At 41.2% G+C, this 27,343-nt stretch overlaps 1 protein-coding gene across 6 annotated transcripts in view; it reads right to left on the bottom strand.

Moving 5' to 3' along the window:
• Positions 1-27,343, bottom strand: part of ADD3 (adducin 3) — an 86,668-nt gene that overhangs the window by 22,188 nt on the left and 37,137 nt on the right. For 4 of the 6 annotated variants that reach the window (XM_015867162.2, XM_015867166.2, XM_015867165.2 and 1 more), the window contains one exon: positions 2,106-2,329. In XM_015867162.2, coding sequence (XP_015722648.1) covers positions 2,106-2,300 — 195 coding nt within the window. In that variant the 5' untranslated portion in view covers positions 2,301-2,329. Of the gene's footprint in view, positions 1-2,105; positions 2,330-5,130; positions 5,332-16,672; positions 16,684-27,343 lie in introns of those variants that run through there. The other 2 variants (XM_032445520.1, XM_015867164.2) reach the window with 2 other exon arrangements.

Here is a 27,343-nt window from a genome sequence, read left to right as displayed (position 1 = left end):
ACTAGTTCCTGCTAAAGCTTTATGCAAACTTGTAATGCTATGCAATTCTGCAGCTATAGAACACAGACACTGTGCACAATACAATCCTGGGCTCCTGTTATGTGGAAAAGAAACAAAAGAAATGCTTTTTGATACTTTCAATAAATAAATAAATAAATAAGTATTCATAAGAGAGAAGATAATCATTTTTCATCTGATAATCATTTTCAGTCCTGACTCAAGAACGCTATGCCACATTGCAGCCAGCCGCTGGAAGAAGTAATGCAGTTTCTACCCCCAAATCAGTTATGAAATTTGTTTGATGGACATTCAGTCCCAGATGTTGTACTAAAAGTGCCTTTATTTCCTCACACGAGGAATCAGAGCAGGGTTACTCCATGTCTTCTGTTTCAAGAAAAGCCAGCAAAAGGAGAAAGAAGCTGGTAGCTCAGCTTCCATCTGTCCATGCCTTGCTCTGTGTTCCATGTTCTCATCTTCTCCCACTCAGAAGAGAATGGCCATGCAGCCAGCAGGCCTCTGGCTTATTTGGACAACCAGCCCCTTGCACAACTTGCAACCTACTGGCATCTCCAAACAGTGCTGTGCTGAGCTTGTGCTCAGCAGCACACCCAGAACTGCCTGACTGAATCCTCCTGCTGTCTGTTAAAGCACTTACCCAGGCTCAGAGGTAGCACCTCTTCATCCCTTCCTAAAACCTGCATGCTGACATTGCGCCTCCAGAATACCAGAGACTGTGGCAAAGAGCTATTTATTACATTTGACAAACCTGGCATAGGGTCCCCCAAAACTCTGAGCAAATACTTATGCCCACCCGATTCAGTACTTCTATCAGAAGAACCAAAGAACACCACAAACTTAAACACTACCTCTATAACTTATTTTTATCTTGCCCTATTTAAACAGGATAAATACCTAGTCCTTGCTGTGAGCCCTGGCTACTTATAATGTGAGTATTTTAAGAGGAAGGAGCAGACTGATCACATTTTACAATCGAGTGTTTAATGTAATTTTATCATGATTAAAGCATTATGCAATACCTCCTTGGAGTATTTTCTTTATAGTATAGGGGTTGGCTGCAGAAATAAACTTGCACAAATCAACTTGAAAGTCATAAATTCCTTAGTCAACAGGTTCACATTATACCCAGAGCAACCCACAGATCCGAGAGGCACTCCACGACAACACTTTAGCAAACAATCCTGTTATTCATGGATGACTATAATAGGGTGATTACTAACAGCTGTTTGCAATCTCATTACATATGGAAAAGCTTCAGAAAAATGACATGAGAAACACCCCAACTTACAGGAGAACTGAACAGAAAAGGATCTGCAAAGCTGCTTAACCCCTTCCAAGTCCCGTTGTCCTTGTTGCTCACCTTATAGTCCCCACCCCAAAGGCCCACCCTCGTATACTCCCTATAGCTTCAGACCACTCAGGCGCCAGTTTTGCTTTCCAAAGCATTCATCAGGTGAAATTCACACAATATATACATTAAAATATAAATTAAAACTATTGAACCACCCCTATATTAAAGTATTACACGTAGCCTACACAAGCACTGAACTTATGCAACCAGTGGGTAAGTGCATACATAGAACCATTAAGGCCTTATATGGGTATGATTGCCCCCAAGAACAAGAGAACATATTCTAGCTTTTAAATGATCTTAGCCAACATTAAAAACTTAATTAAAGCATTCCTGATGCAAATGGTAAGTTCATATTCAAAACCAGAGTGCAGAACTCCATCTAACACCCTAATTTGTTCCTATTTGACCGATGACTCCTTTACTCTCTTCCTTGAGCCTAAGTTTTAATTAAGTACCCTTCAGCCAGTCAGATCTTTTTGTAATACAGTAATGAAGCGTAAGATTATAAAAGCACCAGGAGAAAAAAAACAAAACAACACACCAGCATTTGTTCACAGACAAGAAGCGAAGCAAACAAAATGTTGGATAATCTGCTTAGTGACTCTCCTTATAAGACATTCCAGAATTATTCTAGCTAACATGATATAGCTTTCTTTTCTTAAACCTCAAGAACATAAAGAGGAATCTAAAAGATAGCACTCTGTAGTTGTCATCCCCCCTTAATCCTACTCACAGGGCTCTGCAGTATCTGAGTGACCCTCTTCCTCTGCTCCATCATGTTGAAGTCCTGTCGCAGGTCTGGAGACATGTTCCTCTCCCGGAGGTACTCGGGGTCATTCTCGTTGATGCGGTCGAAGTACCTCTCCTTGTGGGGCATTGTGGCTGCAGGGGGAGAAGTGATCACCACCTGACTGGCATCGGTACTCATGCTTCAGCTCTGCAGATGGGAGTCCTCACCTGCAAGATAAAAAGAGCAGAACATTTAAAACAACAATGTCCAAAATGTGCATTAGGTATTTTGTGACAAAATCTCATTTTACACCACATTCACCTCAGCCCCTGTTTTTTTTTTTTCTACAGCTCTCCTCCTTGACACATTTGGCTTTAACACAGCACATCCAGAAGGCAGGGCCTGTCCTCAACATCCGCTCAGAGCTCATCTCCCAACTCCAGCAAAGGAATTCCTCAATGACAGCATTTCCAAAGCATCCCATTGCTTCAGCTTAGGGAAACGTGTGCACTTGTAAGTGAGGATTCTCGCCAAAGCTCATTACTTTAGTAACAAAAATCCCCAAAGTTTTCATATCTTAGTAGAAAGATACGTATAAAACACCTTTAAAAAGAAAACCAAAAACAACCAACTGATAAGCAAACACAAACCGAAAGTGCATCAAAAGCAGAAAATCAGACACTCACATTTTCACACAGAGTCAGGTTCAGAAACACCATTTCTCAAACACGTACTGAGAGGAAGGTTTTCTCAGGTTTGAAGAACAAAGAGAAGCAAGATTTGTAGGAGGACATAGCATATTATGAAAATACATTTTAACATGCAAATACCTACATTCAATAATGTATTTAATATAAGAATATTTGCATGCAAAAGTATTTAGTATATAAACAATTTACAAAACATCCAAACGGGAAGGAACACTGCCAGTCGAGAAGCATTAAGTGATGTGGTTCAACTGATACCTTCCTGTTAGTGGCTCAAAGCATCCTTCCTTCGGGTCACTGCAGCTGCTCTTTGAGATACTGTGTGAGCAACAAACTGATGTGGGGCATCTGAAGCGGGTCAGCTAAAACCTCCTGCTTCTTCAAGATGAAAACATTTGAGAGGATTCCATTAAAGTAGCTCCGGCAGCCCAAGCTTTCCTGCCTGTGACGTGCCCTGGGAATAAACTGGGATGGCTTTGATATGGATACGCTTTTGGTTTGCTGCTTCCCCACAGCCTGAGCCCATTCACTTCCTGGCTGAATACCAGGGCCTGATCGCAAGACTGATTTAGGGATGCTGGGGAGAAGGCAAGGCTGGGTTTGGGAAAAATAACCTCTTTCAGTGTATGATCTTTTCTTATCACAGACTACTTCACGTCTTCTCATTTATTCTCTGCTTAGGGCAACGTGCTATAAGCGGAGGTACAAAATGAGCTAAGGTTTGCTAAAGAATGAACCGTTGTCTTTTGCAGCTAAGAGCACTGATGCGGAAGGAGGAAACTCTTGGGAGAGCATTCAGAGACGCCAACACAGCTCAACAACAATGGATTATGGTTTTTCCCCAGAAAAATACTGGGGTTTAAGTGACAGGAGAAAGATCATCACGGGAAAATACAGGTTCTCATGATGCCAGAAGGTACAAAGAGCTGAAGATTGGGCCTGTTCTCCATCCTCATGGAAATAACTGTCTCACTGGGTTGGAACAGACCTTCCAGCACCTCCTGATAACCAAAATAACCAGAAATGCAGGTGGCGAGCACCTCACTTGTACTGGTGACCATCTGCAGCTCCTCCATAGATACCCTACCCAGGAGTTGTGTTATCCAACTGCTTTTCCTATAACGCTCCTGACTCCTGTTAACTCTGAGTGGCAAAGTGCTGCCCAACCACCAACCCATTTAGTTGGCAGGAACAACTTACACGCATGTCTGAGCTTCAAAGAACTTTTATTATTATTATGATTATTCTAAATAGGTTTACAGGACACAATTAGTTCAAGTCCGTTACTTTACAATGCAGCCTTACAGTGACAGAAAAGCCCATTCATCTGTGAAAAGACACAAATGTGGCTGGCAATACTTAAAATCCACAAAAGAGATTTTCTAATTGTGTTGGACTTCATTTTTTTCCCTTTTCCCTCCAGACTGGATGTTAAGATTTCAACATTAAAGTCCTTGTACTACAAAAAAACTCCATTGCTGAACATAATATGGGTACTGGGTCCAGTTGTTCCTATTAGACCTGGTTCAATGCCTTCTCTGTTGGGTCCAGGCTGACTCTTGCATAACCCCTACTGTTTGGCTGGAAAACTTTCAAACAAATCAGCCATTCTTTTATTATTTATTTGTATCTTGCTCTGATTTTTATTTTTTTATTTATTTTTTCCCAAAGAGGGTCATTTGTTAAAACATGCTCTGCTTCTGGGGATCTGAGGATCTGTACCTCCTTCTCAGCACAGGACTGACAAGGTATTCAAAGAAAAATGGTCGCATCCTTTGATACCCTCACATAGCACATACATACCTCATATACCTCATATAGCAGCCCCAGTTTCTGTATTTTCTACCTGCGACTGGGCTGCAGAAAGTAGAGCACTGCACCTTTGTCAGGAGGATACGCATCTCTCTACTTCGAAGCTTTATTTAATAAAAGCTGCCAATTAATTGAAATAACTTGGATCTGTGCCTTGTAGGCTGCAAGATTAAGTCCCGATCGTGCCCATCTGACACTTTGTAAAGTCTGAGTAACATGCTGTGCTGCTTTTGTTGGAAGAACTTTTTTCAATGTCAAATCACAGAAGCAGCTCAAAAATAATAATGAGGTCAGAGAAACATGGAGCACTTAAGAAAAAAAAAAAAAGGAGAGCAAGAGACCAAACACAAGGAAAATTTCTTGCCAAAGAACACCCAAGAAAGAACTGACTTAATATATTCTTCATAACATACAGAACACATAAAAGAATAAATATTACCATAACAGAAAGACAGCAACAGAAAAGTGAGTAAATCATTAGACTGCCTAGCAACGAATCATTAACCTACCTTTTAGCCTGACTTTTTATGGCTGCATTCAGTCATCCCCATTTTCTCTATGCAGTGCAACCCATCTGGTAGAGCTTCCAGCACTGCAAACCAACAGCACGCACACCCCATAACTAACTGCAAGGACTGATTTTGGGTCTGAGCACTCGGGTTAGATGAGACCACATCTGAGCACTTCTTCTAAGGAGCACACTGTGTTATTCTGCTCTCGCTATTTCTTGCCTGCTTGTTTTTAAGGAACAGTCTGCTCTTTCCCCACCCCCCGCCCCGGTATCTTGTCTGCCAGGAGACTTGTTGGAAGCGAGCTGGGTGTCTCTTGATCTCAGTTCCAGCCTCTTTGTGAATCAGGCAGGTTCCAGTCTGAATCAAAGACTTGGCTTGAACCAGCACAGTCAGCTACGCAAGGGAGCTGGCAGAAGGAATACAAAAGAATGGTTAAGAGGAACAGAAAAATAGGTGGGGGAACGTGGGCTGAGATGAAGGCCACCATCATCACCATGTGACATTAGGAACTCAGTTTGCAATCCTCTCTCCTACAGATTTTAGCAACAATATATTATTGAGTAATATCTGTTCTGTAACATCTGTTCTAGGACAAGAAAATACTTGGATAACACCTCAAAGCCCATTTATTTCCTTCACCCTCTTTTTTTTTTTTTTTAAAAAAAAAAAAAGCTTTTTGATCAGAACATCTGACAGCAAGTTGGCAGATTGCATTGGCTCTTCTGTTGCATGAAGCTTAGATTTCATTTATCAGTCTCGCTTTACGCACTGGTAAGAAGAATAAGCTGTACATTCATACATGAGCATTCTCTAATGATAATTGGTGGAACCAAAAATACTAGGTAATCATAGAATGGCTTGGGCTGGGAGGGATCTTACGGATCGTCATGCTCCAACCCATGCCCTGGGCTGGGTGCCACCCATCAGAGCAGAGCCCAGGGCACCATCCAACCCGAGCACTTCCAGGGTTGGGGCACCCTGTGACATCTCAGGGCAGCCTGTGCCAAGTCCTCACCTCCCTCTGAGTAAAGAGTTTTTTCCTAACATAGAACCTGAATTTCCCCTCTTTTAGCTTGAAGCCATTCCCCTTAGGCAGTTAGCATTAGGTAGCAAGATTTCAGTAAGATATACTAATTCAGTACTTGAGGAAGTCAAACTGTCAGATTACAGCCTTAAATTGACACAAGGCGGGATTTGCATTAAAAAAAAAAAAGAGCAGTCACACCTCCTGCCTTCCCAGCCATGCTGTCACCCCGGCCTTCTGCCTCTGCCACCTCCTCCCATTTGTGCCAGCCAATGCGTGTAAGGCCACAGTGAGTAGTGGGTAGGACATACTCCTCTTGCACACTGTATTGTCTTGGCTGCCTCTGCCAGCACAGTGCGGGCACAGGTGATGGTCACACCACAGCCCACGCTGGCAGCAGATTGAATATTTGAACCCCAGACTGAATATTCGAACCCAGCACCATGTGTTTAGTTTAAGCCCTTCTGCTTTTAAACAGCGTAAGCTAATGAAATAGTCATCGTCTCCTCCCAGACACCACATTAAGGAGACTTGGTGGTGGCAAGTGTAAGCTTCTTCTAAATACAAACCTGGAGTCTATCTGAACCCGGGTTCTTGTATTTCTGCATTAAATCTAAAGCATGATTTTTGCACATTTACACCATACAGCATTATAGTCAGCACGAATATTCAAACAGCTCAACTCACACTTCACCCAAAAAATATAGATTATAAAAAGCGTCCCTAAAAGCTCATTTAAAGAGAATGAGGTCAGTCATCCGCAGATATCACACTGGTTTGTTGTTCCCTTCTCCCTGTAATTGTTCCTTTGAAAGCAGATCTTCCTCTTGGTATTTGTATTTCCTCCTTTTATTTATTTGCTTATTTTTAGTTGCAACCTATTACAGGGTACCTGCCTTAGCAGATAGGTTGGACTCGATCTCTTGAGTTCCCTTCCAACCCGTGTGATTCTGTGAATAAGTACCTGACACACTACAATTTACCAGACGGTTCTAATTTAAAGTTGAGTTACATTTTGCTTGCATGCAAGGTTGGCTTACATATATAAATGCATGAATATATTTTCAATTGACACTGAACTGAACTGCAGCTGGGGCTGCCACCTCAGCCTGAGCACACAGGGTGACTGCCCTGCCAAAAGGTGTAGAGCCACTGCATGGCAACCTTTTCTGAGGCTATTTAGAAAATCATCTCCTTAAACTGAGTAAAAGCACCAGACCAGCTAATAAATTAAATCATTTGTAGAGCTGCAATTAGTTAACTTCTGTACTTACTAGACTTGAAAAGCTTGTCAGTGCTACCTCACACCCACTCTTCCTCTGTTTTTCTTTCACCTTCAATACTACGAAGTTCAAGAACAAACATCATAAAACTGGGCCTGAGCCTCTCTTGGTTTAAGCTGTTTTTCAGCAGCTGCATTAAATTAAACTTCCACACACTGGTAATGGATGTGCCCAAAGAACCTGAACACCGAACCTGAACCACCTCACTTGTTTCTATGCCATAGCATAGGAGCAGCAGCCTCCTGCAGCTAAGGGATGGAGCCCAGCAGAACTCCCAGGGAGAGCAGCTCCCACAGCATGTGGGAACAGCTGCTCTCACAGCCCCACTGAATGGCAGAGATGGATCTGACATTGATTTTTCAATTTTTTTCTCAATTTTACTTTATTCTGCTCTTTGATAGAAGGCAAATTAAAACTTGCAGGAAGCACCCTCCTATCCACCACCAGGGATGACCACAGCAGCAGAACTTCTGCAGAGCTTCAGCTCATTGAGCTGCACACTTTCTGAAGCTGCATTCATTCCCTTGCAGCATTGAGGGCTTCTGCAAAGGATAAGGATCTGCAAGCAGAGATCACCTCACAGAGCAGCAGCAGCAGCACAGGTTTCCAGATGGACAGAGAAGAAACAGTCCTTTCCATCTCACCTAGGAGCTTGTGCATTATGAAGAATGAACTGTTAATCCACATTTAACCACTTCTAAAAGTATACTAAGAACATACCTACTACCATCACCTCTAAAGCACAGTTCTGATTGATGAAAGCACACACACACATATCAGTGTGTGGGCAAGGTGGGCCCACGCAGAGGTGCAGCCCCATCGGTCCATGAAACACAGGGCTCCAGCCCTTTGTTCACTCCCAAGCATGGCCAAGGGCAAGGGCGAGCCCTGGCAGCCTTTCAGTTGTCACTGACCCTGTTTTTCTATGGGTGACAGCATTCACCCACCCACGTCAAACCCGTTTGGATACTTGGAACAAAAGTCATAAATATTATTAGCAAATATTTACATACTACAAAGAATCTGTTGGTGATCTCAGTACTTAGTAATTGGGTATTAAGGTCTTTATCCACTCCCATCACTGACTAGCACCTTAGAGTAATGGTATCAGCAAGGGATGCAAGTCAACTTACAGTGCATAAACCAGATTACCTGTGTTTGACCTTACTTAAGTCAGGAGACAAAAAGCCCTCAGCATGACAACAAACCCCAAAGGAGTATTTCCATTTTATTCTGAAACCAGAAATGCAAATAAAACACCAGTATTTGTTTTCACTAAGAAATATTGCTTTTCTTTTCTTTTCTTTTTTTTTTTAGTTTTAAGGGTTCTGATGAAACCGTGGCAACACAAACACTGCAGCACCAAAGTAGTTTCAATTTTTGGTTCTCAGGAGCTGGCTCATGTTCATGCTGCAAACTGAAGGAGGTTTAGAAAACAACCATCAGCAAAGAACACAGCATAACACAGGTGGAGAAGAGAAGGAAAATACTGTACTTTAAAATTAATATTATTTCAAAGATATGTGAGACTTTGGTAATGAAAAAACTAAGTATTTTTCCAACACATTAAAACACAATAAGAAGCTATTTTTTTTTTTCCTAAAGGACTTATCTCTGCTTATCTCCATAATCACTTGTGGCTAAGTTACCCAAAAATATTTCACGAGTCAGTAGACAACAGAGAGCTAAATTAAAAGATTATGTTCTGGTAGCACTTATCCGTACTAAGCTGTGAAAGTACACAAACACATAACCCACACACATACACAAGCAAAGGCTGAAAAATCTCCTTAAATCCTTTGGAAAAGATGAAACCTAAGTTCCTCTGCAATATAAACTAGAAACTTAGCTGTGAGAAAAAGCACACACATTTAGTTGGGAAAGCTGATTGCAGTCAAAACCTTTCACATTTTGCAGTGCTCTTCTCCTCCCTCGATAGTAACTTTACTGCAGCTTTCCTCTGAATGGTACCAATGCAGGAATAAAACGGGATTCATCACTCTTTATGCAGACCGACATAGTGGTACAGATAGAAAAATGAAGTTACTGATTGACACCAGCCTGGAAAGCACCATTTGGAGCAATGAAGGCTACTTGGCAATCTGTGCGGGACCTCGTCATTCACTGGTACAACATGTGACATTAGATCGTAGAGAAAAATCTTACGGATCCCAGGGCACATCAAAAGTCTTCTTGATTTACGACAGTTTGATTATTCCGAGAAATGCCATGGCCAAAGCAGCTGCCTCCAGGGTTTGGATGTGGGGTCGGAGGCTGTGACGGTGGGCAACCCCAATGATCGACACGAGGCAACTGCTGGATTTCACAAATGGTCTTGGGGATGGCAGCATGTAGCCAGACCTTTTTATAGCCCAAACCTCTGGAGTTCATCCTCTTCACACCAAGCCCTGACCTTTCCCATCACCGATGCACGAGCAGCAGCTCAGCAAGGACCTGATGACCATGCACTGACCCTGCAGTGAGGAAGGGGAAACCCGGCCAACAGCTGATCTCAGCAGGGACATTTGTAATTGGAGACAAGATGAAACTGCCAGGCCTTCAATCTTAAAGTCTTCAAGACAAACTGTATCTTTATTTATGTTATGCACCACACCCTACATGATTCCTCCAGTTCATCTCAGGATCTCTGAATCACTCCACTATAAATTATGAACAGAGAGCAACAAGGGAAATAGGGAAGCCATGTTAATAGACTGATCCCATCTCAATTATGTAAAGTAAATTAGCTTACTTCTCAACATTAAAAACAGAAGTTAGACATTTTGCTGATTTGTACATGTATTTCTACATAAAACAAAAAGCAGCAGCACTTAAAAAAACTGACTTACGGTATAGTAAAACATTAAGAATATTTTAGATAACACAATGGCATATACTTATATCACATATGAAGAACAGGCATAGAGAGGATGATCACATATACATGTGCATGACTATGACTATATATATATACATATATACACATACTATTTAAAAATAGTAATTTTAGAGATCAGTGGAACAAGCGATGGCAGCCAGCCCCAGGCTGGACCATGCGCCAGGCACGCTGTCACCAAGAGAAGCATGGAAAAGTACCCAGGCATCTCTCTAGAATAAAGGGAGAGATTTACCCTAGTAAAGAAGAGAGCTGCAGATTGAAGAGAGAAGGCTCAGTCAGTAGGAGATGAACAGCTTATATTATCCATTGGACAGCATGGGGGAAAAGCAAAGAAATAAACAAAATATGTAAGATGCTATTCCCAAATTACTCTGCCATTGTCTTTTCTCGCCCCATTCAGCCTCCTCAACTTATGGTACAAATTTTCCCCTTCTTGGTCCATTTGCAACCACAAATGAAATGTTAATCTGCGTTAAAATATAACCAGAAGAAGGTTAACAAACACTAAGTGTTTAATTGAGGTTGTCAAATACATACAAAAATGTCATCTGTAGAGGATTTAATTTGATAAGCACACCTTATGATACAATTTTTTCATGCTTTCTTGTCTGGCTTGAGGTAATCTCACCCTTCTCAACTCCCACTTCAGCTCTCCAAATGCCATCCCCAGCTGTGCCTGCACATCTGTCCATGAACTGGATACCAAAACAGACCAAGGTTAAAGATAATCTGGGAGAGGACAACAAGGGAAAGTATGGAGCAGGAGGAGGCCACATGGAGGTGAAGAGGGCAGCCAGGACCTCCTTTAGGAAAGTTCAAAACACAGCTATACTTAATTAGCTGATTCAAAGCATCTTGCTTTAATTACCCTTCTCTGGGAAATCCCTAGGATTTATGGTGGTGAAGGAACACTTCTTCTACTTTTACTCACATTTCTAATACTGTCTTCAGCTGGCTTCAAAATAATTTAAAAATACTTGACTAGTAAATCCAACGAGTTTCCACTGCAGTCAAAGTTTTACCTACATAAATATGCACATTAATCTCAATTGACTCGGCCCACATTTGACCTGCTTCTTGTCTTTGGCACCTTCTGCTAACAGTGCTAGAAGAGCAAATTGAATTTAGAGAGGCAAAGGTCTTATATACCTTCAGGAATGGAAAATTACTCAGCTAAATTTCAAGGCAGCCAGTCTGAAGTCAAATGGTCATTCTGAACTTCGCCACAGCACTGAACAGAGGAACAGATGTGCCCAGAGCAGCAGCCAGCACACCCCTAATGAGTGCTGAAGATTTATTACCAAAGCCTTTGGTAGGACAGTGAGGGGTGCAGTGAGTCCGTGTTCAGCACAGTATTCTTTAGGATATCAAAAGCAGAATGCATAAATACTTCAGAATTAAGTTACTATTATTTTCCAGTTCAAGCAAGCGCTTCTCTACTTTAATTCCATAATTCTCCTTCTCCATCATCACTTCCGAGCACTGAAAGCCTGGATAAAATAGGAGATGCTGCACAAAGTACTCCAGTATCACAGCATGGAGTTGCTCTGCATACCGTACACAGTCCTGGAGACAGGCAAATATCTGCAGCATTTGTTTCTAGAATGCAAAAGCAGCCTGAGAGCAAAATCTGGAAATTTACACCCTCTTGTCTTTCAACTAAAAAATAGTTGCATGAACCCTGAATACAATTGGCAGATTTTCAGGTCTAAAGAGGAGCCAGACCAATGTACCAGAGACAGAATTTCCTAACAGCCAAGGTGGCACCAGCAAACAGCTTCTCAAGATGCTACTAAAACACCATCCATCATGCAAATGAAGAAAAGCTTCTTCTTAGTTTCTGTTAGAGAAGGCAGCCAGGCTCTTAGGATGAGCCACAGCACCCATAACTTGGATGTGCACTGTCCGAGACCTGGTCAGGGTCACACATGCAGTGTGACAGATGCTCCCTGCTACTCCTTCCCCAAGCAATTCTTCCATTTCTGACTTTCCCTACTTTGGTTTATAGTTTCAAGAACATTCTTAAACAAATAAATACATTAGATGGATCCGTCTGTTAGATCCAAAGACTTCAAGATAAGGTATTATGAAAAACCTCACAAAACAATTTAGAAGTTGTTTTATTTGAATTATCTAGCCTCATTTGTGTACCTACCCTGAAAAATGATATTTGCCTGTTTGCAATTAAACCTGCTTACGTCTACGCTGAAAGCCAGGATCAGGATCGTAACCCCTGGGCAGGCAGTTCAGAATGTGTGAGTATAGAGAGGTGGGGGCACATTCTTCTCTCATTGTTATGGCTCAAAAGCAAACAATTTAAAATCCAGTCAACAATCACTGCAAAAATGTCATTGTAATCTCACCTCTGGCAATGCTTGTTTTGAATATTTGAGAAACCCATGGAAATCATCCCAGGTAAACTCAGTATTTTCCTTTGCACCTTCAGAAAATTGATGAGAACACAAAAATGACAGGAAGGATGCTGATTACACCTGCTTGAAAAGTGAAAGAAATCATATGTTTTCTGTGGCTTTCAGTCATCTTGTTCACTTATATCTCAGGTCATTTTCGACATCTGCAAAAACCTGACACTGTTTTTCTTCTCATCAAGGAATTAGAAGCCTCCGTAGTAGGAACATGCCAGAAAATACCACAAGAGCTGTTTAATCACGAACTGAACAATAATAGGTGATTAGATGCCTGCCAAAAATTGCATTCACAACAGCACCTACAGACGTGCTGGAATGCTGCATCAAGCACTGCGCCCGTGCTGGAACCCATCTCCTTCTCCAAAAGGAAGAACCTTGCAGGAGGGATGCAGTCACCATGGTCTGTTCTGAAAAGCTTCTTGAAGGGTAATAGAGGATGCTTCTTTTGGAGCCGGAATGTATTTAAACATTATCTTTTTAATTAAGATGCATACGTCTAGCTTGCTAAATTGTTGCATTATTTTGGGCAGCAAGACAACAGGTTTTCTGTTTTTTGTCATACCTACCAGGTGGTGTTTTCAGTGTGCACTGGAGTAAGCGTCTGCAGTGCCACTGCTGGGTTGCTGTGGGTTATTATTTTATTCCCTAGCACTTAGTTATGGGATTTTGGTTTCTGCCTGCCTCATCAGTATAGTGTTCTGTCTCAGTGATAAATGACCTAAACGGCTCACTTAGAACTGCAAAGCAGTCAGAAAGAGGTGAAGGAAAGTATTCAAAGTGTTGTGCTGAACGAACAGACTTTTTCCTGTGACTTCTGGCTTCAAGCTCAGAGATTTGTAATGAAAAACACTCCTACCTGGTGCACAGCCCTGCTTCAGAGCATTATACGATGCTTCAAGATAGGTTTTCACTATGTGTATCCTATGTTCGCTCTCATGTTACATTGAAAGCGCGTTTTGTAATCGGGTGATTTGAACTACAAGACCATTGGTTCCTCAAACTCTACAATGGATGGCATTACTCCAACTGCTCTATTTATTTTTCTCTTTTTGAAGTGATCCTCAACTGTCACACCAGTGAGGCATCAGATAGAAAGCTTTGCTTTCAATAATTATATATATATATCTGATACCTAATATGACAGAACATGTGAGAGAGAATGATAACTAAGTAAACAAACCCACCCTTTCCTGGTCTCTCCTGTAGAGCAGCAAGAAATGCAGCACGTCCCACCACTCAAAGGTATGCAGCAGCTCTCCAAGCTAACAGCGCATCTCACCCCTTCATTCTGTATCAGAAACCACTGCCCACTACAGTAACTACTCTAAGACAGCTGACACAGTATTATTTTCATCCACGTATGGGACACACACAAGGAAAAGTAATTACCAAGTGCTGCCTCATTTATTATGACAGCACAAATGTGGTTTCTTGGGATTTTTTCCCCCCAAAACGATGTTGTTTGGAAATGCACTCAATGCCTTTAGGTTACTTGTTTGCACTGGATATACTCCTGAGAGGTTTTGTACATTTTGCGGTAAAGTATAAAACACGTTAAAAGTGAGAAATTAAATTTTCTCTGTTAATTTTATTTTTAGTTTGATTATATCCACTTTAATTGACTGACATTTTCTCACTGCTCTATGAACAGATGGAATGAATAACTTTACACCTCTCTGTAACCTCAGCAGAGAATCCTACATCTTTATCTTCTAACCAGACATCAACTTATGTCATGTGTCAGAGAATCATTCTCTACATTTGTACCAAGCTTGGCTTAAAGCAGCCAGCAGGTTTAGAAGCTATGTGGTAGAAATGTGCATGGACACCAGACAATGTGGTCACAGAAGACCTTGTTTTCTTAGAGTACAAGATGAGAATCATGCAGCTACCTGGACTTCTTGCTGACACATCAAATGAACCCAGACATCAGTGCAAAATTAAATTCAGAAAAACAACAACAAAAAATAATCAGCAACTCCCACTGTAATTAAGCTTTAACATATGAATGAGGATATTGAATACAATTTTGCAAACAGGGACCATCCAGTGGGAGCCTGGAAAACCATATCAATGAGCCAGTATGAATATTTCCTTTAATAATTAATAACATTTGTGCTCATGGTGGTAGCATTTCCTGAAACATGAGCATACACTGCAATAGATGTGTTTGGAAATTGACATCTGTAGGATAAAGACAGCGTGAACCATCAAAGCATACTGAACAGCATTAAAACTGCTGTCTATAAATAACAGAGGTTCATACTTCAGAGAAGAGTCAAGCATTCAAAATCCTTCAACAAGTGGCAGTGAATGATGACCTCAGACAGTTGCTTCTACCTGAACAACTAAAGCACTGAACAGAATGGGGGAATGTGGAATAGCATGAAGGTGTTGTTCCATTTACAATTGCATCACCATCACTAACAAAAAGATAAATCAAATCATGGTATTTGAGTGATTCCATGTTTAAAAAAACAAATAATTCATTACTATTCTTGAAGCTCGTTTGACCTCAGTACAACCATGACAAACATTCAGAAAAAAATGCATGCTCAGATTATCAGTTAAGAAATATAACTGCTGTGAAACATTAAAAGGAGAATACAAAAGGCCCTCTACAATAGTATAACCTTTGCCTCTGTGTGCTAGCATCACAGTTTACACAGTTTCCATGGAAACTCTCTGCAAACATATGAATGTTCTGGTTGCGTTAGATGCTGAACAGAAAATCCTTTGTGACCATTCCGGAGGGCCATGGCCAGTGCCAACCTCGCAGTGAAATAATGCCCCTCACTATGCCTTGCCCAGCAGGCTCATGACACACTCACTCACATGGTACAGCTGCTGCCACAGCATTTTTTTCCACATCTGAAAAAAAGAAAAGATGTACCTCATAACATTTAAATGTTTCTTCCCACATCGAGATCGTGCTTTGCCCCTGCCAAGTTGATGGCCAAGTCCCCAGGACTGGACTCTCGGATGCAACCCAAGAGCTGTAAAACCAGGGCACTGGCTGAGAGACTTGCAGCAGGCTCTGAGTCAGGGCACTGAGGAATATATTTACATAATGAGTAGGCAACTGCCCAAAGCGAACACCACAATTCTTCATCATTAAATATCTTGAAAAAAAACAAATTAAACAAACAAACAAACAAACAAAACAATGTAGAAACAGGACATTCTAAGGATGCAACAGGTGTAACAGTCCAGAATGAAAACTAGTTTCATCCAATAATGTGATGACATTATTCCTTGTAGTGGACAGATCAACTGATCTGAACATCACTTGGAGTCACAGAATGGTTGAGGTCAGCAGGGACCCTGGCTTAAGCAGGGCCATTCAAACACATTGCCCAGGACAATGCATAAGCAGATGAACAGTTAATGTACTGGATGGACTCCTCCTGCAATGGAGGCAGAAAAACTCCATCCAAGAAAGCAGAAAACAGGACAGGTCTCTGTTTTTGGTAGTTAAGGGTGTGTGCTTGAGAGAAAGCTGAGGGACCCACAGCACTTGTTTCCATTTCACACAGGAGGAACTACAGTCCAACATCTAAACATTGTGCCCCTCCTGCACATACTCAAAGCTCACACCTCCTCTGCCATTATAAATACTGCAACCAACACCAAGGTAAAAGTGCATCTACTGAAGTGAATTAAGAGTGCACCTTCAAGAGATGCACCTGGCTGGACAACACCTTGATTCTAGACTGAATTACATATTCTTATGTCTCTGGAACTGAGCAAATGGACAGCAGAGCAAGTTTGGCTCTGATTTCCGAGCTATCAGTGGTGTCACTTGTCAGATTGCATACAGATGTGCCCATTCTGTGGCAGGACAAGGTCTCCAAAGGCTGTATTCAGAACACAAGCCTGCAGGCAGTGCGGGGAGGTGAGGCACCTTTCAGCCTGTAAACAAGTACTTTTGAGATCAAGCCATTATCAGACGCTACCAACGTCCCAGCATCAGAAATCAGCAAGAGTTTTGCAGTGAGTTCCACAGAATGAAGACAGATTTTGCACCGTGCAGAAAAACCACACTCTTGCTTTGCCTCCACCCTCGATTTGCACGTTTATTTTTGTCCCCTTACAACAGGAAGCTCTGGCAGGAAGCTCCCAAAGTTCAGACGGACGCCACCCACCCACCCCACACCCGGGCCTACACGCACTGCTACCACCTTCCTCCCACCCAGCCCGCTCCTCCCTTCACCACCACCTGCAGAACAGAGTAAACACTGGGTCAGCCCTAGCTCTGGCTGTTCCCCTGCTTTAATAACCCATTGTTCGCCTGTGGTTGCCTCAGAGAGATAAATTGCCAACTGACAGCGTTCCCAGAGAGGAAGAGCCGTCCCACGCATGTCATGGGGTGCAAGCCCAGGGCTGGGCTTCAAGGGGAGCAGCCCCATTGCACAAACATCTGCTTGGCCCAACAGTTCATTTTCTAACATTATAGAACATTTCTAACAGGTTTAAAGCTATAACTGCTCCATATCTACTCCTCAGTGTGGGCTGGATACGGGCTGTTGAGGTGCATGCCGTCACCCTGCCTTCTGCCATGACCTATGTTAGCACCAGGCTGTAATGGTGGCTGCAGGTAACGCTGAAGTACAGAAGGGGATCACAGAGAATATTTAACCATAGGAGAAAAGAGACAATGGACTGAGAAATTAATCCAATCATACAGGAAATGATATAAAATAAATAAAAATCAAGAAGTCACTCACTTAATATTTCCCTCATATCCTCATGTCCAAAAAAGAAGTGCACTGAACATAGTTAACATCCCACTAATGAGACATCTGATCTCCCAGAACAAAGCAATAATGAACATGAGCTCTGTTTCCACCAAATCTACCAGAAAGATTTTTAAGGGTCTGCTTTCCCACTGACACAAACACATGACTCCTATTAGCCTTAATAAAGGAAGGCTGCATTCAATGAGGGAGTAATTTCCCAGGACTGCACAACCAAGTTGTGGCAGGGTTGAGACACAAGAGAGACTGCTAAGAGAATTTGTCTGTCACAAAACCATACTGACAGACTAAATTCTTTCCTAATTTTCCCATGAATTTCTTCAGCTTTTGTGAAGTGTTTTTCACTTTAGGCCAGAGAAAATATTATGGAATCCTCTTATGCCAAAATTATGGAAAAACAAATCAGATAGTGGAATGCCCAGCTCACTTTTAGCCTGAACAGAATATAACTTAAAACATGCACTTTTTGTTTACTGTAATCTTAATACATTGTCCCGCATACTATTTTTGACTCTGTGATATGTTAAATCTTACTCCCGTAACAATGCAAATTTGTTGACAGGATGGTAGGTTAAAGTTTATCTTACAGGCTGCTTCCCTTGCACCAGTCAGAGAAATCTAGTTATGTCAATTTATGTCCCTCTCAGTGCTCAGTGAGGCGAGGAAGCGGAGTGGAATGCCACAATGTGGAAACAATGCGAAAAACTAAAGCCAGCACTGAGCATCTGATGCTTCAGCTACGTTCTGTGTGCCGTCATGAGACTCTGAGATTAGTACTTTTCATCTCAAAATTGCATTAAAAAGCCTTAATTTCAGATGTTGAAAATACATTTAACCTTCTAATAGCAGAAAGTTTGTTTTTCTGTCTTTTTCCTCCAGTTCAAATTGGGGAATTCAAAAAGGAGTGCTTTTCCTTTCTTCCCCCCGACACCAGAAAATTCAATTTGATAAGCAACATAAAAAATATTTCAACATGTGTTTTCCATAAGAAACCTATTTGATGTAATCTAGGACATTCAATACAATTACAGTACACATCAGTGAAGGCTGCTTCATGCACTCTCCTATAACTTTGCATGAGAGCAGACTCCTCTACTATCTCTTAGTGCAGTGACAAGTACAGGAGACTATATAGCTTGTTACTGCTTAAACACATGATAAAAGACTAGTGGCAGATATACACACCGAATCCAAACTGCTTTGATATAATAAACCAAGATAAGGAACTGCAGTGCAACAACTGCTATAGCTGTGTGACTGGTACAATGCTACATTTTAGAGCCACATAACAAAAACGTGTCTTGCAAACGAAATCAAAATTAGCTTCCTATTTGTGCCCAGCTGTAAAGAAACTTATTTGTTAAAATTAAGATCTGCAAGGCCAGCACAGCAAACCACAGTACTGTGCCGTAGTACAACCAGCCTGGTGCAGCGCTGGCACATGCTTGAAATCCAGCGCCCAGTTCTCCAGAGGCTGGTGCTCCAGTCTGCTTGAATGGAAGCAAAATCAGATTGCATGCTCCTCAAAAAATAATAACATGCAGAACAACTGAGGCAAAAAAAGAACAGCTGATTTAAAGACAGATACCAGCTTCAGTGAAAAACCTTACTCAAAACGTAATCATAACTCACCAACAACGTCGTTGCTCTAGAAATAAAGATCATGAAAATGTAAAATAGAAGACAATGAAAATACAAGACAACTTTCTGCAGCTTCCATCTCCAACTGTTCTGTCAAATACACAATAGCAATAGCACAAAGCATCTCTATGACAGGAATAAAAGACTCTTTAAATGCTCCTTTTATTTTTTATTGAATGAACACACTCTTACACATAGCTCATGAACAATGGCTCGAGCACTAGCACTGCCAAATCATGTATTTGATTAGTCAACTACAGCGTGCAAGTTACACGCAGAACAATCTGAAACATGTATTTATTGCATGTAACGTGGCAAGTCAGGTCTTTGATCAGAAGACTGAAGCTGCAGCAATCTGAGACATATAGCCACTGTTAAGGTTAAAAAATGGTCAGTGAGTGTTTCACCACAACTGACAGAACACTTCTCAGCTCACGCTCACTGGCAAAGAAAACCTCAAGCCAAACCAAAAGGGTGTTCAGACCCAAACCCACAGACTGCATCCAACAAGTGCTGTGTTTGGTGTGGTTTGTTCTTGTCGTAGAGCCACAACTTGTCGCTGATGCTGCTTCTCCCTTCAGGAGGCACCGCACACCATGCCACAGCACACCTCCCCATCATCTGAAAACATACCATCAGATGAGGCACTTCCAGAGAAATCCTCTCCTACTGAGCATTTGAATTTACTCACAGGTGGAAAAAAAACCACTGGGAGTCACAAACATGAACTCTTTCACAGTTTGCATCATGCCACCAACCTGTCACGTAACCCACAGGCAAAGGCAGCCACAGGCTCTCCAGATCAAGATGTTCTCTGTAAGGTAAAGTTATGTTGCTCATCTCCTCTATCTGTTGTTAAAACACTTTTCTTTTGACACTTGTAATCTCTCAGACAGAAAAAGCACAAGATTAAAGTGCATTAGGAAAGACAGGGCACGAAGCCAGAGCACAAACCAACCAAAGGGTCTCTAACCCTTGTTTCAGAAGCCCTTGCACTAGAAACTAAAAGTGCTGCTCTCATGTATTGCACGGTGCCTTGAAGTGGACACAGACATGTTACTGGCCATAAAAATAAGTGCAGCTCTTTAATTTCTTAAATATTTACCACTCAGATATAACAGTATAAAACTCAGAGCTGTGTTCCTGATGCCTGGACCCTTCTGTCAAAACACGTATAGACATAAGACCTCCTGGTGAAAACACTTCAAAATGCTTTCACACTTTTGTTTTGAAGTACAGATCCGTCTTCCCTTCCCCCTCCACCCACCCACTCTTCCAAACAAGCAAGTAATCCAACCTCGCACAGGAATTTTAATTGTTTCCATAACTCCTATCACCTGCCAAAAAAGTGCTTAGTATGACAGAGATTGGACAGGGAGCCTCTGCTGCATATATATATATTTACAATATAAGCATGCATATATATATACACACACATATATATGAATATGACTTACACAGAAGTTAATTTCTGCACAGCTTTGAACACCAGAAGACTTTATAAGACCCAGCCTTACATTCTAAAGTTGCAGCCATGGCTTGAGCACACTCGACACTTGGGCTCAGATTTACAGCCAAGTTACTGCAGGCCTGCATGAGCCATGCCTGGTGTGCTGTCTCCGTGCACAGCATTAGCCATGACAGATCCTAATTAGCAGTAGCATGAGAGGCTAAACTAAGACACACACCGCAATGTTTGTTGTGAGTGAAGTACAGTCCCACAGATCTCCCAACAGCCTTTGAGAGTTTGGCTGATGTGGGTACCATGACTGGACGCCTGGCTCCTTGCTGTGCAACTTCTTACATTTTATTTTTATTCTTTTAATTTTAAGATCTTGGCCTGTCAACCCTTCCTTGCACCACACAACATCTCTTACCACAAATAACAGCCCTGGTTTCATTGGGTCCTTTGAAATACTCATCTTGTGGCAGGAGTAATTGCACAACACAAGCTTGTAGGGATATTTTCAGCACACCCATACAGCTTCACTTATTTAGTTGTTTTGGATCAGGTCTAAAATAAAAAACACCACCACAACATTGCTCGAGCATTTGTTTAAACAAATAATTCATTTCTTATATAATGTTCTTTATGAATTTATGACACGTGATTACTGTATCTCAGTAAAATCCCAAGGATTGCTTTTGTTACTGGAGCTTATAGATGTTCTCTTGGGTAAATCACAAACCAGAGTAAGTTTGCTAATAGGTGAGGCCTAACAATTTCCATAAAACAAAAGTGCATTTACAATGGTTTAATAAACAAGAGGAAAAATATCTCTGGGATTTACATCATGGCAGCTACTAAATCGTTATCTTCAACAATAGATAGACATTTTTCCATTAACGTTAAAACTAAAACCAACATGCTGCAGCTTCTGACACTTCTGGTGTTCAGAGAACTACTTTTTTGACAGCATCCTTTGATTTGTGACGGGTGGTTTGTTTTTGAATTGTTATTGGCTAGGTGAAGCCTTGAGGCAGACGTGCAGCACAGCTGATAACGTGTTATTTTCCAACCCTGTGATAAATTTCCCATAGCTGCCAGCCTGCAACCTGACGACTTTCAGCAGTTCGACTGTCTCACATTTGAACACAGCAGCATCAGCCCATTTGATGTATTAGCTCTAGGACTCTAGATGGTAGACAAACATTTTCAGTACTGATTAGTTTCAACTGAAAACTCTTCTATTGCTTCATTTCAGACGGCACCACATCTTGTGTTCAAAAAGCCAGATCTCGCTGAAGAGACATTTCAAGCTGGAAGTCCAGTCAGAATTCGGATACTGATGTTATTTCACAAGCAAACCCAAACAAGCACACACATTTCAGCACCTTTGCATCACTACCACCAAGGTCTATATTGTTTTCAAAGTCCACTGGCCTTTCACAGCTGCAAAGGAAGTGACACAGGAAGAACAACACAGGCAGCGTATATCAGCAATAATTCCATCCGCTGCTGCCCAGCTGTGTGCACAGGGAGGAATTGAGCTGCTTCCTCTCCCTGAGCTGTCATTCAGGCATTAGAAATGTGTGTGCTATGGCACAGGGTTGGAGGAGGGCACAGACACAGCCCAGCATGCCCACTCACAGGCTGCTCTCTTCTCAAACAGGACCTACATGTGCACTGCTGAAAAGCATGTAAGATATCTCTAAGAAATAAAGACCACAGTTCCTTACTTGAAATGAGGTGTGATATTTTGGGCTATGGTGACTAAGGCTGAAATTCAGATGCAGTGTGAGCTCCAAGCCTGCATACAACTCATACCCCAAAACAAACCCGAGTGGGACTGTAGTTGTGGGTTTGAAGCAGTGTGCAACTCTCAGGTGTGCTACACACCAAGATTTCACACGGAAAGAATGCAAAAAGTGTTTAGAAAATCCATAGCTTCCCCAGTCAGCCACAGCTACTCATGCTGTGAATAAGCTCACATCAATGGCCAGATGTGTGCCACGTACATTACTCAAGTATGGGAGGTGCCTGATGGTGCCTAGAAAAACCTACATCACGTAGGGGCTGACCTTGCCAGGTGAATCACCTCGCCTCACGTGTAGCGGTAACAGCTCAAGAGTCACTGGTGATGATTTATTTTCTCTTCTCTTCTGAATTTAAATCAGAACCAAAGTTGCCCAGCAACTAAAAATCCTTGGTCTGAAAGGAAAATTCCCAAATCCTGAAGTAATCGAGTTCTCATTCATCATTCACATGATGTATGAGCTACAGAAACCTAACACTGTCATGTTCAACACCCATGTTCACAAATTCACAGAGTCCTAGAGGGGGATTCTTTTTGCTTAAGTTTAGATGTTTACAAACATTGGAATTACTTGTCTAAGTCTTCCTTCAGGCTGCAGTGAATCATTTTCAAGACTTTGCTGGCTGTACTCACCAGACATAAATTGTAACAGAACTCACAAGCTGACATCCATATTGCTGCCATCCCAAGTTATGCAAGATGAGCGCTGCTCTAACACACCAGCAGGGTACATGCAAGACAGGAAATATGTAGCAAGAAGAGATCGCTTAGTCAAATATCAGAGAAAAGAAAGAAAAGAAAAAAAAAGATGGTGGCTTTTAAAACAAGAACTCATTAAATTCTTGCAATTCACACAGCAGCACAGGCAGGGCATTTTGGCATGTGTTTTTCAATGCTTCTTATTAACTTCAGGGGGTATCGATCCACTCAAGAAGCCCTATTACATACTGATTTTCTGCACTGCGACACAAAGCAACGTAGAAAGAGTACAGAGCAGACACCAAACGAATACTGAGATCTGGCAATGGTGGTGTGAATGTAGATGTACAGCTAAAATATGCTGTGTGAAAATGTCACCAGCACAAACAGGCTTTCAGAATATCAAGAGCAGGAGCTGCTAATGTAACAGGCACTAAGCGAAAATATGTCTGATTCCTTAAAAAATGGTAAGTCACAAAAGATGTCAACAAGCAGGAAGAAAGGGAAGAGGAGGAGGGATGAGCAAACATGATAATTAAAGCTGTAGTGTTCTTGTGGTCAAAATATATGTTTATTTGATTAGGAAACTGTATTTCCATGAAGAGTACTACAGAGCAAATAAGCTTAGGAGGAAATGGTGCCTAATGAGTTCCATAAAAGATTTTTAAAGCAACTTTCCCTCACATTCCCCACAAACGTTTGAAACTAGTGTACATCCCTAACACTGAGTTTTCTTGATTTTAGTATTGCCCTCATGAGAGAATAAATGAGCCAAAAAGTTAGCAAATGCATTACACAGCTCACACTGCTAGACCTCAACATGGTGTTAAAATCTTTATGTTTCACTGTTAGTATGGCACGTAAATAAGCAAAATGCTGGTCTGTACCAGAAATCCTTTAAAAGTTCATGGTGAAAGCAGAGTTAAAGCAACAACAAACCCACACATCCATCAACCCATTACAAACATCCTGATACACTGTTTGGTAAAAGCTAAATTAAACCCAAGCCCTTACACCACAGCTTAGATATTTTGGGCTGGATTGGTATGATTAATAGCAAGCATGGAGTATTATAAATTATAGTGAAGATGAAAGGATTTCTGAATACTTCTCTGAAGCAGGGAAGTTTATCAGTGCCCACCTACAAACACATGCTTTCTCCATATGACACACTGTGTGCAGGAAAACAATGGCGCACACTTGATGATTTATGTTTTAAAAAGACAGCATGAATGTTTCTATAGTGCTTCTCCTGAATCCTGAAAACCAGATTTGGTCAAAGAAAAGGCTTCAGTGAGAGGAACGTGATCTCTTCTATGATTTTTCCCCATTTTACAATTCCTTGGTACAAAACTGGTATGTAGCCAAGCAATGGAGGAAAAAACGTTTCTTCTGGTCTAGCAACCTGTCTTACTTCAAAGCCACTTCGCTCGCTGTAGCAACTGGACAGATCAGTACAATGGGAAAGGCATTACAACAAAAGTGCGATGACAGAAGAACCAACATAATAGAAAGGTGCTACAAAGGAAGGAAAGGAGATGCTTCACCCATAGGAGCAGATTCCAGTTTCGCACGGGAAGCTTCATAAAGAGGTGTCAGTCAGCCTTTAAATGAGGTCTGAGAGGTGCAGCCAGGCTGCGCCCCTTCTGGTCTTACAAAAGAATTGCCTTCACCTGTGCTCCCAGGGTTGACCCAGTCCTTTCCACAGGTGTTCAATCAGTGGCTCAGGCCATGACTCCACACTTCCCATACACCATCATTACAGTATTACCATTTTACACAGACCAATGTTGAGAGCTTTTTTCAGTTAATAATTTTTCAATCATTCACAGATCATGAGCACTTCATCTACAGCCAATGAAATGCAAATCCTTTCTGCTTAGATGGTAAATAGCAGACAGCCTTGCTGCTGTGCACAACTTTTAACAATTTCAAGGAAGATATCATTGGAACAATTGTATCAAACATCTCTTCTGTGTAATCAGGTATTTATCTCTGTGTAAAACTCATTAAATGCACGTTTTCTCTTTCAGTTCATGAATTTGTATACATGTCAACTATCAAAACAAACAAAAAACAGGTGTTTCATTCTTACACAAACTTTTTAGATGGAAAAAAATGTAAATGCATTCAGTCAATAAGGAAGGTTAGACATCTTAGAGAGGCTGCATCCATGGAAGATCCAGTATAAACCTAGAATTAGTCCTAATAATCGTTTTCCTTGAACCTCTGCACCAAACACAAAGAAGACCCTACACCTTCTTTGTTTTGTATCCTATTACCAAAGTGAGCATCAGCAATTTAAGAAAACAAAACTAAAAATATCCTGCCTGACTCATGCCACTCAATTCTGAAGACAGCAGAAAGCTCAGACTTGGCAGACTTTGTAGGGCTATACTGACCATGCCACATCCACCACTTACCACAAAAAGCAAGTTTTACCTACATCCCGTGGTCAGGACTTGACCAAAATTCAACAGACACTGACGTCTAAATATAGGTCTGCAGTCACAGACTTCAACCACATACTGGATAGTTAATGCGCTCAATATAATACAATTTATTTCAATCCACTGTTTCTTATGATCTAATTGTTTACTGACATCCACACATTTTAGAAGAAGTCACGCTGAGGTATGGCATTTTGTCCCTGGTCATCAAGTTCATATATTTTTCACAAAGACACACGATGGCAGAACAAATGGCTTCTTTGCATCTTATGATACTGGCAGTTTCAATTCTTCAAGCTGAAGGAGCAGAAGAGACCCAGCAACCTGCGTGTCTGCTGCAAGCTTCAAGAGCATCCATCTATTTGATGTACTTGTTCCCTTTTCCCAAAGATATTCCACAAGATATGTAAGCCCACGTATTTACCAATTCCATAGCTTTTATTTGTTTGTAGTGACACATATCAACTCACCTGCATAGACTGCTCTGTGGTACCCTGACTATTTCTGGAATGCTTTTAAGATATTGAAATTGTGTTTGCCTATTTTCATGCCTCTGATCCTAATTTTAAGGAACAGATCTCAGTTGCTAGAGTAGCATTTTCACCTGCATTTACCAACATCTCACAATGAAACTCATTCTCAGGATTCACCTGTGAAGTTTCTGCATGAAGACCTCTCAGGAAAGGCAAGTCGGATATAAATCATTTAGCTTTCATTCTGCACCTTACCCTCTCTGAGGCTTTCACACTTGGGCCATCCATCAGCTCTCCAGTCTGTCTGGCAGAATTTCTATTTCTGATGCTTTTGCAATGATTCAATATAAGTGATTTATCATAGACTCTCATGCATTTAGTGATTTTTTTTTTTCTCGGAATATATTTTGGCCAGACTCATTATACTTTAAAATTTAATTTGCAAGATGCTTTTTTTCCTGTCTATTTTCTTTGTTTGGATACAACTTTGGCTTTTGAAAAACATCTCCGTGTTTCTAATAGATTCCTTAACTCTGCTATAAAAACCTCCTTGCTTCTTAACAACAGCAAAAAATGAGTATCAACTATAACAAAAAATGAATATGTTGTATTTGATACTTGGCATATATTTTATCTAGCTCTTCATGTGAGGTCTTTAAAGAGCTGCAAGGTTCGATTTCCTTACAAAAAGCTTCCTTATTTTTATGAAGCACTTCTTTTCTAAATTCAGAACTCTACCACAGTGAATTTCCTGGCTCTTTCTGAAAAGATCTGTAATTTCAGTATATTATGGCTATACAACATGATATCAAGTGTTTGAAACACACAAGTCAGGATAAGCTTGAGCTGCGGCCCATCCTGTGGGTTCTTCTACTGACTGCCCTCTAGAGCACCTCTTTGGTCCAAAATGTTATTCTCTTTGTTCTCAATGAGTGACAGGTATTGCAATACCAGTATTTTTCATTGTACAGAATAAGAAATTTAAGTGATGACTGAAATATATCCTCTCTTTCACCTCAGGTTTCTTCAGCGTCCAGAACTTGCCAACACAGTCACCTCTGCCTTGAAGTTAAGAGATTTCTTCTGGCCATCAAATTCTAACAAATATATGACCTCACTGAAAGACACCCATCACCATCTTTTCCATCCCATTGGCATTTGATAAAACATTAGGTAGAAGTAAGCACATATTTGGTGCTCCTGCAGGCTCCTCCATTCCCTTAGTCTAGCTTATTATTTGTCCTATCCCAGCTGATTTTTGCTAATTTGGATCTTTACCATTTGAGGATTACTTATGA

The sequence above is a fragment of the Coturnix japonica genome, chromosome 6 (genome assembly GCF_001577835.2).
Source record: "Coturnix japonica isolate 7356 chromosome 6, Coturnix japonica 2.1, whole genome shotgun sequence".
NCBI classification, from domain to species: Eukaryota; Metazoa; Chordata; class Aves; order Galliformes; family Phasianidae; genus Coturnix; species Coturnix japonica.
Note: the sequence above shows the minus strand (reverse complement) of the source record. Positions and strands in the feature narration are given on the sequence as shown.